This window comes from Grus americana, chromosome 1 (assembly GCF_028858705.1).
Source record: "Grus americana isolate bGruAme1 chromosome 1, bGruAme1.mat, whole genome shotgun sequence".
NCBI lineage: Eukaryota > Metazoa > Chordata > Aves > Gruiformes > Gruidae > Grus > Grus americana.
The window spans coordinates 34,262,651-34,275,542 of NC_072852.1; the positions used below are offsets into that span (position 1 = coordinate 34,262,651).

General features: G+C 38.4%; 1 protein-coding gene across 2 annotated transcripts in view; it reads left to right on the forward strand.

Moving 5' to 3' along the window:
* TMEM117 (transmembrane protein 117) overlaps positions 1-12,892 on the forward strand; it is a 226,433-nt gene that overhangs the window by 102,649 nt on the left and 110,892 nt on the right. For both annotated transcript variants that reach the window (XM_054839684.1, XM_054839689.1), the window contains one exon: positions 1,314-1,413. In XM_054839684.1, the coding sequence (XP_054695659.1) occupies positions 1,314-1,413 (100 nt within the window). The remainder of the gene's footprint in view (positions 1-1,313; positions 1,414-12,892) is intronic.

The window sequence follows — 12,892 nt, forward strand, 5'->3', positions numbered from 1 at the left end:
GTTCAACAGATGAAAAAAACCAGATGGTATTTTTGTTAGTGACATATTAGCTGAAAGGTCACGAAATATGTATAATGAAGAGAACCATTAAGGTATGCCGTTGTACATGGGTCACGAAACTATTCAAAGGCATTAATATTTCTACTCTAAAATATATTAACATGCATCTAAGAAGTGATACAGTGCTGTGCATGGATTCATGCTAGCAAGATCCTCTATCCTGATCAAATATTTAGATTTTAGTAGGACTGCCCCAGAAAGTGGGACCAGCTTGCAGTGGTCCAGTTGCAGGGATATGGTCTGTTAGCTCCTAGACATTACAACATTTGGTATATTATAATAGTAAGATTTGAATAATGGATAACACAGTGTTCAAGGAAGTTGGTAAATGCAACTGGGTCAGTTGCGTGCACCGTTAAATAGGCATAACATTATATAAGCAATATTTACAGGTATCTTGAAAACACAGATATTGCTTGGGAAGTTAAACATATAATTGCTATCATTATTCAGTGTGTTAGGTCTTGAGAAGAGTCATCTCTTCTTAAACACTGTAAAAGTCTTTTAACAAAGGATATGAGTATATTAAAAGCTATGATGTTTTCACAAAGGTTTTAATCCAGCACAAGTAACTTTACCTTCTTAATTGTCCTTATAGCATCTTGATGAACTTGAAAGTAGAGGTCAAATTATTGTGTGAGGTTTTAAATCCTATCATCTGTTGCATTATTTAAGCAGAATGGAAATACTTTGGGATTTAAGTAAAATATATCTATGAAAATACATTGTATAAATCAAGAAACAGTGAGTTCTCACTGAAATCCTGCAAAGCTTGCTTGCACTGTTGTGTTAAAACCCCATGTGGTTGTATAACTGGTAGAGTGAAAAGTCAAGTGGCTCAATTACCTTTTTAAAAAGAATGTAAAGATTTTCATTTTTCTTCATAAAGGTTTTGCAAAGTCACTGATTCTGGGAATGTTGCAATTCCATTCGTACAAAGGAAGAAGTAAAAAGTGTAAAATAGTTTATATTTCCAGAAGCCTTACATAATCCTAAAGCCTTTGCCTGTCATTATTTTAGCACCTTCAAAAGAGACATGGGCTGTAAAATCAGATTCACATTTCCATTTCTAATTGGAATTGACCCATCCTGGTTCAGTACTATGTCAAGACTCAGATCTAGCAGAAAAAGTGATTATGAAAGAAATGGGAAATCTTTCACAGCTAATCATAAATTTTGTCACTAAAGCAAGTTCTTTATAACTGCATTAAGCAAACGTGTATAGCTTACAGTCTGTGTTCTTGTTTCCACAGTGCATATATTATAACAGACTTCATGGGCATCAGGAATGAAAATTTTATGAAGGTAGCTGCAGTTGGGACTTGGATGGGAGATTTTGTCACAGCGTGGATGGTAAGAAATGTAATATTACATTTTAAAAGAAAATGAAAGGAATATGTTTGTTAGTTTCAAGGGAAGGAGGAGAGAAGAAAAGAGAAGAGTTGATTTCTTGAAGTATTCAAGTATTTCAACTCTGACAAGTAGAAAGTTAGCAAAAGCAAAGTAGCATAATGGCAGGGTGTTTAATTAGCTGGGAGACCAGAAGAGTTTCAGTTAAAATGTATCAGAACAATATTTCATTGCTTCTGCTGTGAGTGGGAATGTTGCCATTGACTTCTGTGAGGACAGCACGGTGGCCCTTCTTTACTATGAAATAACATCATGACTTGCTATCTGGTGAAACAGCAAGTAATGGTTAGAGATAAACAAGTCTAATGAAAAGGATTAAAAAAGAGGAAAAATTAAATGAAAGATGTGATAAGGAATGATGGAGGTGAGAGAAAGAAGGCAAGCCAGTTACATCCCAGAATTTGAAGGTAGCCTGTTTGAAGTGAAACTATCGAATTAAGTTTGTCTCTAATTTAGGATTTAGAAGTATAAAGTTTTACAAAAGATTAAATGTGTTAATGAGGCTGCTTTTCGCTTGAATTATTATTGTTATAAAGGTTCTCTCCTGAAATATGGGCAACCTAAAGATCAGCTTAGAGAAAGAGAACCAGAAAATGACAGGTAATTGGGAACAAAATGAAGGATGTGCACGTGTTTTATTGCTCAGGAAAAGCATTTCTTAAACACAAAGTGATAAAAAGTGAATGAATTACTATTTATGTTTTTGGTTTTTTTTTAAAGTAAGATTAAGGTTTTGTGATTAGTGTAGGTAAAAATTTTAACAATTATGACTGTGATCTTAGTAACTGAAGTGAGAATGACATTAATTTAAATTTGGAAAAGAAGCCCATGATTTTTAAGCTTGCAGAATAGGTTTTAATTAATCTAAATTAATTTTTTTCCTAATGATTCACTGATACCTCTGTTTACTCAAAATAATCAACATAATTTTAGAGGGATTCATTAACACAGGGAACATTGCCTGGTGGTGAATGTTTATCACATATCACATAAACATGGATAGAAAAGATCTCAGCACTGTATGTAGCTAGTGACTGCAATAATCTCTGATGTAAGCAAAGAAACAAGCCAAGGTGGATGACTTTTAGGACTGTGGTATGTGTTAGAAAACACTATAGGAATAGTTTCAAGCAGGAATGACTGTAAGATGCTAAGACTATAGTGTATAAAACTGTAGGAATAGTCTTAGAAGGGTCATCCAAGTTTCTGTCAATTTGTCTTCTATCCTCCACATATTTGGAACATACTGTACAACAGACAGAGGAAAAAAAAAAGCTCAAGGATTTTTTCAGCATATTGTTCAATATGTGTCAGTGGTTTGTCTGAGACAAATTGTGCTCTGTGAAATGGCGGCCGTGAAAAGCAAGTACGGAGCAAATCATCTGTACATACATTACCGTAAGGACACTGCAGAATTGGTGCATTGACTGATGTTGACAATTAATGTGGATTTCTTGTGAATCAGTCATAAAATTCCAGGCTATTTCTGAATATCTTTAGCTTGACCCCTTTTTTTTTCCTATGGACTTCCACATCTTTATCCTACTATGGAAGGAAAGATGATGATGCATAAGCTAAGCTGAATTGAGAGGGGTCATGTTAATCATACATGTGTGACTTAGTGATAGCTCCAGTGATAGATTACATACAAGTTGCACTAAATTAGGTTCATTCATGAAAAACATTCCATTTTTTCAGTTCCTATTATCTCATTTCCTTGAAAAAAACTGTTACATGCAGCACTATATAAAGCATGGAAATGGCTGGATACAAGAGGCATGAGAATCCTGATCCTTTTCTCTGTACTCAAAGCCCTCTCAGGTCTTTTCAGCAATGGAGTCACAATTAGATTGTGTCATAGCAGATTCCAGTGGTGGATGGAGTTATCACTGAAGAACAGGAGAGAGATTGGGAGACACTGCAGAGGCAGTTTGGAAAGCGGAGGCTGTTTGTAAACTAGGCTGGTTCTGTTAGCTTTCAGGAAGAGCAGAGGGCATGGGATTGGAGGGTGAATGTGTTTTAGGACATATTTGATTGCACAAGGAGAATTAAGAGGTGTGGTGATTGGTGTTTAGATCTTCTGAGCAAAAGAGAATAGTACGATTGCTCCTGCAGTGCAAATCTCTAGGCAAAGTGTATAAATCCGTCAATGGAAATTACAGTGTGTAAGGTCAGCTAAGCTTAGGAACATTGGAAAAAAGCTACAATGTCAGATAGAAAGGTATTAGTAACACAGGAGAGTGGACATGTACGTTGCTACATGTGCATGTACATCGATGCAAACCTCCCACACAGCCTAACTTTAGCAATCTCATTTTATATGAACATAAACTATCATGTTGTTTATAATATTTGAATTTCCTTGACTTTCTGCATGTCAAGCCCAGTATGGAATTGATATCAAAGCAACATAAGTCTCCTGTGGGATTATTACATTTTATGAAGTTCTCCAATCCTGTTTGGAAACAGGAAAGAAAAAACAAACCTGTAAAGAAACCTTTGCACATCTTCCCATTTACATCAGTGCTTGTATTTTCCAATGTTTAAGAAGTTTCTGTAAAGAAGCCACCCATCCTTAGACTGCAAAGGAGAAGACGAAAAAGCAGATGTAGCTTCACTTCAGTGTATTTGAACCATACTGGAATTAAAATCTTACCCTCTATTTAATTGGAAACTTTGGAAATAAGCAGGAATAAAGCAGAACAGATGGGATTCAATTTTAAAAATGAGGAATCAATAAACAATAATATTGCCCTAGTACAGCGAGGAGATGCTTATTAGATCAGGAAAGTGATTGAAATGGGAAAATATGTTTTGGATTGCTGTTTGTTTTGGATTTAAAAGGCAGAAAGGAGCCTTCCCCCTCAACACTTCCTAGCTCACTGACTAGTTTGGTGACAGGGTTTGACTCAATTCCTATTAAAATCAGCAGTGTTTTTCCCATTGTGTGTAATGAGAATGGACCCATGCTATGGGTGCACAGGAGCTTCTCCTTTGTATCTCTGGACAGGAACTTCTGATACTAATAATTGCCTTTACTGAAATCTATAGTAAGTGTTAGATGTTCTAGATAAGTCTGCGAAGAGGGGAATGGGTTCAGTACAATAACCATCTCTCTGCACTTTTTCCTCTTTGAAGCCAGGGAAGTATATTGTGCACCTGCTTTGACATGCTCTCCTGCTCTCATAAAATGTGCATTCTGTTCTCATGGAGAGTGCTTTTGAGGCAGACACCACAGGATTTGGCACAGTAGGATAGCTTTGAAAAAAATGTTGGATTCCACCCAGACAAGCCTATAAACTAGCAATTATGGCCTTCTTCTGGGAGGGTGTGAGCAGGCTGAGGAAGGAGCTGATTGCAGGGCAGAATCTCTGATGATCAGTCAGGTGACCTCCTGACCCTCTCTAAAAATGAGCAACCTGCTGCAGCTGTGTTTTTGTGAGGGACGCAGTCCTGAGCATGTGTGGTAGGGCATCCTTAGAGTATACCTACAGGAGTAGATGGCACTGAACATTTACACAGAGGGCAAAGTACAACCAGAGCCTCCTCTGTTCTTTACAGCCTCCTGGTGAGGTGGAACAGCCTGCTTTCCTCCTTCTTTCCAGGCACTGTTGGCTTTTAGACTGTCAAAACTATTGTTTTCCGCTTTGGGTGATGGCTCTTTGGGTTCTCCAAAGATTACATATTGGCCCTGTGCTATGAATGATACTTGTACCACATTGAGAGATTTGCTTACCAACTGCTATTTCCATTTACATTAAAGACATATCCCTGCCTACAAGCCCTACATATGTGCGAAAGAGTCTAAACAGTAGAAGTTTGTTACATCTTCCTTAGACCATGCTTGCTAGGAATATCAGAAGCTAAAGCAGTTAACTTCAGCCAGAGGCTGGTGCTAATCTCTATGAATGTATTGGGGGCTGGTCCTCCTGACCAGAGATCCTATTCCCATTTACCCTCCTTTTGAAAGGTAATGTAATCGAGATTCTGTTTTCCCTTGTTAATTGCTAGAGGGAACTGAGAACATTTGAGAGAGCACTGAACAGCAGAGACTCTGCTGGCTCACATCATCAGAAACAATGATGAAGTCAAGGGATGGTTTAGTTTATTATTCATCAAACTAGTATTTACCAAATCTGTACCAGCATGTGCTTTTTAACAAGGAGAAGCCAAGATTTCTCTCAGCACTGTGCTTTAGCACAGTACTTGGCACAATGTCTTAGAGCATAAGCTGAATCATTGTCACAATTCCTGGCTGTTCTTTCTGACGCCTTCACTTGACTTCAGTTTGACTCTTCCCTTGCTTGGGGTCGTGAAGACTTCCAGGACCATTTCTGTCTTTCATCATCTTAGCAGAGGAATTAGCAGGAAGTTAGGAAGTAGTACTTCCAGCGTGGACTGGATGGAAGGGTGATAGGTCACCGCTTGTTCCACTGGTGCGTTATCCAGGACTGATGTAGACATATCCTATCCACTTGGATGGATGGATATGGAGGTAGAGACCTTCTACTTAAGACTTCTTGTCAGGATATGGTATTGGGATTTCAAAAGGTTATTACCGAGTGATGAATCCACACCTACCTTTCCTCATTAGTGGAACTGGATAATGACCCCCATATACACAAATTGCCTGGGCTTCTGTGAATTTTCTCAGGCAAAAGAGTCACATCATTAGGTTATCACACCCACACACCATGACATATAACTTGTGGTGGAATGCTGCTCACTTTGATAAAGCTTATCTGTTCTTCTGCAAGAAGGATTTTCTGTTCTCTGAGATTTTCAGTGCTTGCTGAAAAAGCTCCAGGAAAGGTACTTATCTGGCCAAATGGACCACGTTTTTACTCTTATAATTCCAGAAGACAAATCTCACACCGTTATGTGTTCCGGTTCTGCTAGTTGTGAAAGAAATAGGTTTTGTTCTGTTCTTTTCATTCACATTTCTCTATTAAGCATTTTTTATCTTCATCCTCTGATGAAGGATGCTTCTCTATTTTCCCATTTTATGAGAATATCATGTCTTACATGGCTAGTAGAGGGGCCTGTGGCTGGTTCATAAAGAGCACTTTAGAGGGCTGAAGCATGTCCACGTGGTCCTTAATGCTATTAACATCAACACCTCACAAGTTTAAGTGCCATGCAAGCACACAGTAAATCTGTAGACACCTAAACAAGAACTTTCTGTCATGTGCACCATGTTAGAACTCAGGCTGTGTCTGCAAGAACATAACAGTTGTACCCAGTCAGACCAAAACTCCATCCAACCAAGTATCCTGCCTCAAACTGTCACTATGAGCAGAAGCCTACCAGGAGATTAAGAACAATCCAATCATATATGTAGTGTCCTCTAACACTCTCTCCATCTACACACAGTTTTGTGTATATAATGACTCTTGATGGATGATCCTAAAAGACTTTTGCAACCAAAACTATTCTATGATTCTATGTCTGTTCCCTGTTTTTGCCCAATCTCACCTTTAGCCCAAGTACTTTTAGCATCCACAGAATTATTTGGCAACAAGTTCCAGAAGTCACTGTATAAGGAATCACCTCCTTTTGTTTATTTTAACTTGTTTCCTACAAACCTAATTTGATGCCTTTAGGTCTTTACTGAAGAGGCAACAAACACTTCATCCCTGTACACTTTCTCCCTAATGTTTATGACTTTGTAGACATATATCATAGTTACTCTAATTTATCCCTTCTTCAGGCTGATGATCTCTAGCCTGGTAAGTTGTTCCTCATACACAAGCTGTTCCATATATTTGATTATCTTTATTGCCATTCTTTGCAATTTCTCCAACTTTGCTATGTCCTTCTTCATAGGGAGATCACAACTGCCCACAGTATTAAAGGTGTAAATGACCTATGGGTTTTACAGTCATATACTGATGTTCCCTGATTTTCTGTTCCTTTCTTAATAGTTCCTAACATTTGTGGCAGGGAGATGTTGACAATATGGGGCACTAAGAGCATGTTTTCATGGTACTGTGTTACAACCTCAAGATCTTGCTCCTGAGCTATAATGGTCAGCTGAGGGCCAATCGTTTCATAAATGATCCTAGAATTGTTTTGCCCCCTGTGCATCACTTTGCATTCATCTATAAAGAATTTAATTTGCTGTTTTATTGCCTAGGGACTTACTTCCGTAAGGACCTTTTTCATCTCTTCACAGTCAGCAAGCCATCATTCTTATTACTGTGCATAACTTAATATCATTATAAAGCCTTCTCACCTCACCACTCACCCATTTTACCAGGTTGCTTAGGAATATGATGAATGATTGCATCCCCTGCACAAATCCTTGTGGAACTCCTCTAATGACCTCCCTCCACTGCAAGAGCTGTCTGGCTAACCTACTTACCTTCTGTTCCCTGTCTTTTAACCAGTTATTTATCAACATAAAGACCTTCCCTAAAGCTCTGACTGTTGGGTTTCCATAGAAGCCTTTGATGAGAGATTTTTCAAAAGCCTTTTAGAAAATTCAAGTTAGGCTGTTTCAACCACATCTTCTTTATCCATGTGCTTTGTTGACCTCATTCAGTAATCCTGTTCTGAAATATCCCCATTCCTGATATTTACAGAGCCAGCCACTTAGCACTCCTTTCACAGCCTCTGTTTCCTGCTGCCGTTAAGGAGGTATTGAGAAAATGTTGGATGGTCCTGAAAGTGCTGTTTTCATGAAAGACAAAAAGTCCCAGCTCAGGAGCTATGAATGTGTGGAACAGTATGGAGCCATCTTCATGTGGCTTATCAGTGAAAGACGGTGAGCTTATTTCCTAGCAATTTTACCTCATTTTAATTAATTTTCTCTATCCTTTTCCCTCAACACCCCTTTGTCTTTTGGCCTAGGAGTTATTTTGTAGGTGAACAAAAATGAAGGTGGGAATTTTGTATGTTTTTGCACATAGCAGAAGGGTCAACAGAGCCTGAACATGGCTGTTAATGTTATCCTGAAGACAGAAACCTCTCTGCTTGTGATAAGACCTATATTCTGAATATGTGCATGGATTACATGTTTCAGAGAACATCAACCATAGATACATAACCTTTCTTTCCTGAAAACCTACATAGTCTATGGGTCTCTTAGGCTGAACAGTGAGGGTCTTAACAAGTTATTGTTATTTTCATAAGTGGAATTTTTGAATCATAATTTTGGGCACAGGAACCTGTGTCTGCTAAAGTCATTCTTTGAAAGACTCTTGACCTTCTAGCTGCAAAACACCTTTTTTTTTTTTTCCTTCTCTGCTGCGCAGGCAGTGGACTCAATCTAATTGCTGTAGTTTGGGATGGAAGTGTTCAGCTGCCCCAGATGTGTACTTGCTTAGCTCTTCATTTTGACCTTGTAAATACTGGTGTGGTCCTTCTCTATAAATTTGAAGCATAATGGTCTAATGCACTGTACAGCATAGGGTGAAGTAATGTAGCAAATGCATTACACTTTAATAAACCCATCACTTGATGTCATCTTCTGGTAGATACCTGGTACCTGAAGATTATGCTCTGTCTGCTTTCTTCTTTATTAATTTTTGTAATAAGAATAGATGTTTAGTTATTGCCACTAAAACATTTTTGATGGATTGCAAGCTATTGGCAAGAGTTTTAACAGTATTTGGAGATATTTACTTTTGAGTGTTGCCATTGTGATCCTGAAAAACGGCATTTATTTGTAGAATAGGAAAACAAGCTGTTGAATGATTTTGAAGTGCTTCCCTTGTGTCCATTAAGAGAGAAGATTATTCTTGTCCTCATTTGCTCTGAGACATAACTATCTATGTTGACATCCTAGAGGAATGAAGGATTCATTGGCACTCTTCAGAAATTAGGTTGATTTACTGCTTTAATTTTATTTCATCTCATAATGTGTATGTGTTCTTAGGGTGTGTTCAAACAAAGTGAGCAACCTTGATGCTGCAAATACTATCATGTTGCTGAAAATAGCAGGCACACTAAACTATTGCGGTGCAAATAGAATCATAGAATCGTTTAGGTTGGAAAAGACCTTTAAGATCAACAAGTCCAACCATTAACCTAGCACTACCAAGTCCACCACTAAATCATGTCCCTAAGCACAACATCTACACGTCTCTTAAGTACCTCCAGGGGTGGTGACTCAACCACTTCCCTGGGCAGCCTGTTCCAATGGCGTTCCTTTCAGTGAAGAATTTTTTCCTAATATCCAATCTAAACCTCCCCTGGCACAACTTGAGGCCATTTCCTCTCATCCTATCACTTGTTACTTGGGAGAAGAGACCAACACCCACCTGGCTACAACCTCCTTTCAGGCAGTTGTAGAGAGCAATAAGGTCTCCCCTCAGCCTCCTTTTCTCCAGACTAAACAACCCGAGTTCCTTCAGCTGCTCCTCATAAGACTTGTGCTCTAGACCCTTCATGAGCTTTCTTGTCCTTTGGACATGCTCCAGCACCTCAATGTCTTTCTTGTAGTGAGGGGCAACCACACTGCCTGGTCCAGAAGCAGAAGATCTGACATTACTTTTTGAGGCAGATGGATAGATAGAGAGAAGAGAGAAGAGAGAAGAGAGAAGAGAGAAGAGAAGAGAAGAGAAGAGAAGAGAAGAGAAGAGAAGAGAAGAGAAGAGAAGAGAAGAGAAGAGAAGAGAAAAAAGAAAAGAAAAGAAAAGAAAAGAAAAGAAAAGAAAAGAAAAGAAAAGAGAAGAAAAGAGAAAAGAAAAGAAAAGAAAAGAAAAGAAAAGAAAAGAAAAGAAAAGAAAAGAAAAGAAAAGAAAAGAAAAGAAAAGAAAAGAAAAGAAAAGAAAAGAAAAGAAAAGAAAAGAAAAGAAAAGAAAAGAAAAGAAAAGAAAAGAAAAGAAAAGAGAAGAAAAGAGAAGAAAAGAGAAGAAAAGAGAAGAAAAGAGAAGAAAAGAGAAGAAAAGGAAAGGAAAGGAAAGGAAAGGAAAGGAAAGGAAAGGAAAGGAAAGGAAAGAAAAGGAAAGAAAAGAAAAGAAAAGAAAAGAAAAGAAAAGAAAAGAAAAGAAAAGAAAAGAAAAGAAAAAAAAGAAAGAAAAGAAAAGAAAAGAAAAGAAAAGGAAAGGAAAGGAAAGAAAAGAGGGAAGGGAAGGGAAGGGAAGGGAAGGGAAGGGAAGGGAAGGGAAGGGAAAGGGAAAGGGAAAGGGAAAGGGAAAGGGAAAGGGAAGGGAAAGGGAAAGGGAAAGGGAAAGGGAAAGGGAAGGGAAGGGAAGGGAAGGGAAGGGAAGGGAAGGGAAGGGAAGGGAAGGGAAGGGAAGGGAAGGGAAGGGAAGGGAAGGGAAGGGAAGGGAAGGAAAGGAAAGGAAAGGAAAGGAAAGGAAAGGAAAGGAAAGGAAAGGAAAGGAAAGGAAAGGAAAGACAAGACTAATAAATGAAATCTTCTTCAGTACCGGGAAGGACACCAGTATAAAAAATATGCTGAAAGAAAATGTAACATGGTAATTAAAAATAATAAAGTTTCTAGGATTTTGTATGTAACTTTTTGTCGTAGTTTAGCTAAAAGAGTAGCCACAAATGTTCACTCTTAAATTTATGTGAGTCTTAAAAAGTAATTTTTCTGCCCAGGAAATTCCATTCAGCAAAGCATAGTATATTGTTTTATTTGCAAGCAGTGAAGAATCCGCCATTTTGATGCACATTCCAAGGTATTTTGGAGAGTCAGGAGTCTTGAATTACTGATACTGTTTCTAACTTATGCCTCTGTCAAGGATTGGCCATGACAATTCAGATTATGATCAGTGTCAATCTTCTTGATTGTTTCTATTCCACTGACATATCAAATGACAAAATAAAACTGTAATTGAATTTGCAGTGGTATCTGAAATACTGTATAGCTAACAACTCTGCTGTACTTCGGTAGTGGAAATGAAATTAAACTATGAAGCATGAAGTGGAAGGAGAAAAGCAGATGACACATGTTACTAAACTCACGTGCCAGGACTGCACAGGAATGTGACTAATAACATCATTGGTGGCAACATGTTTCTCTCCATTCAGAGAAGCAGGCACAATGCCAGTTGCCCTTTTTGTTCTGTATTTCTGGTTTTGGTTTTCTTTCCTCGTCTTAAGGGCCAGTCCAGTTGCAGAGCCATTCTGTAGCTAGTTCTATCTCCAAGTGATAACCCACATGTAAATTCATTGACACAATGGCTGTTGATATATCCATTCATACAAGACCTGCTAATTTTGTATTTTCAGTTTTGTAGGGCATGAATGTGCTCACATCCTGCTCTGTTTCATGGCTGGTACTTAGTTATATAAGGTGGAGTGTGCCTGGTGTCATCTGAGTTCATCCAATCATCCCATCAAGTCAGATTGCACTATTATTTATTCATTGATTGATGGTGTAGCCATCTGTTCATATGCTCTAGATTATAATTATCTGCCTTTTCAAGCTTGATCTTTTTTTGTATTCCCCCATTACCTTGTCATTTTAATTCTGACCAGGCATTGCCAGAGGTGTTACTTCATCCCTGTCTGTTTCCCAGATGGTTAATTCCTTCAACTCATTGTCACAGCAGGTATCTTTGTTGATAACCATTTTCCGGGCTTTAGAACATGCACTTGGTATATCTAGCAGTAAAAGCCTCAGGATTTTCTTCTGAAGAAGGCCACAGCCAGCTTTACCTCAGAGCTCAAGAGTAAGAATTGGAAGCCCCAAAGTTTGGCCCCAAAATTTGTCCTAGAGTTTCTCCAAAGCAGGCACTGACAGCTTTCTATGACAAGCAAAAATACTTGTAGGAGTTCTTTCAAATAAACGGGAAATTTCCCCACTATTTTTTAAGGAGTGTGAACTCATACACACATTTTTGTGACCTTGTAAACACATTTCCATACTGTCTGGATCCCTATCTCAAAAACTAATGTCAGATCTTCTACTTCTGGACTAGGCAGTGTGGTCGATGATGAATGGTCTTACCATAAGAACAGAGCTGTTTCATGCTGGCTGGAGAGGTTCTGTTTATTATCAGAAAAGCTGCCCAGGTTCTCAGCTCTGTTCTGAATCAGGTTGTTCACCCCATTTTCAGATCTCAGTCCTGATGATGTGGGGTTTTCTACTGGAGCCAAAAATCTGCAGATCAGTAAAGGTTCACCTGATAGCAATCTCAACCCAATAATCTTTAGTGGGTGAGCAATGAAATTCTTCTACCCTACTGTACTTAGTGTTCTGGTGGAACTAATTATAAAGCTCTCCATTGGAAGGCTCTAGTTCTCAGGGTGACTTGAGCTGGGTACTGAAGTCCCCAGTGGGCCTAGTGTTTCAGCCTTGTGACTTTTTCACTGCTGAAACTTTTGATGGAAGTATCTTTCTTGGATACTTCTTCAGCAAAGTATATGCGACACCACTACACATGGATGTTTCTCTTCTGCAATAGAGGTATTCTTCCTGGATATGATACCTCAGCAAAACTATCTTAAATTCTTTGCACTTCTA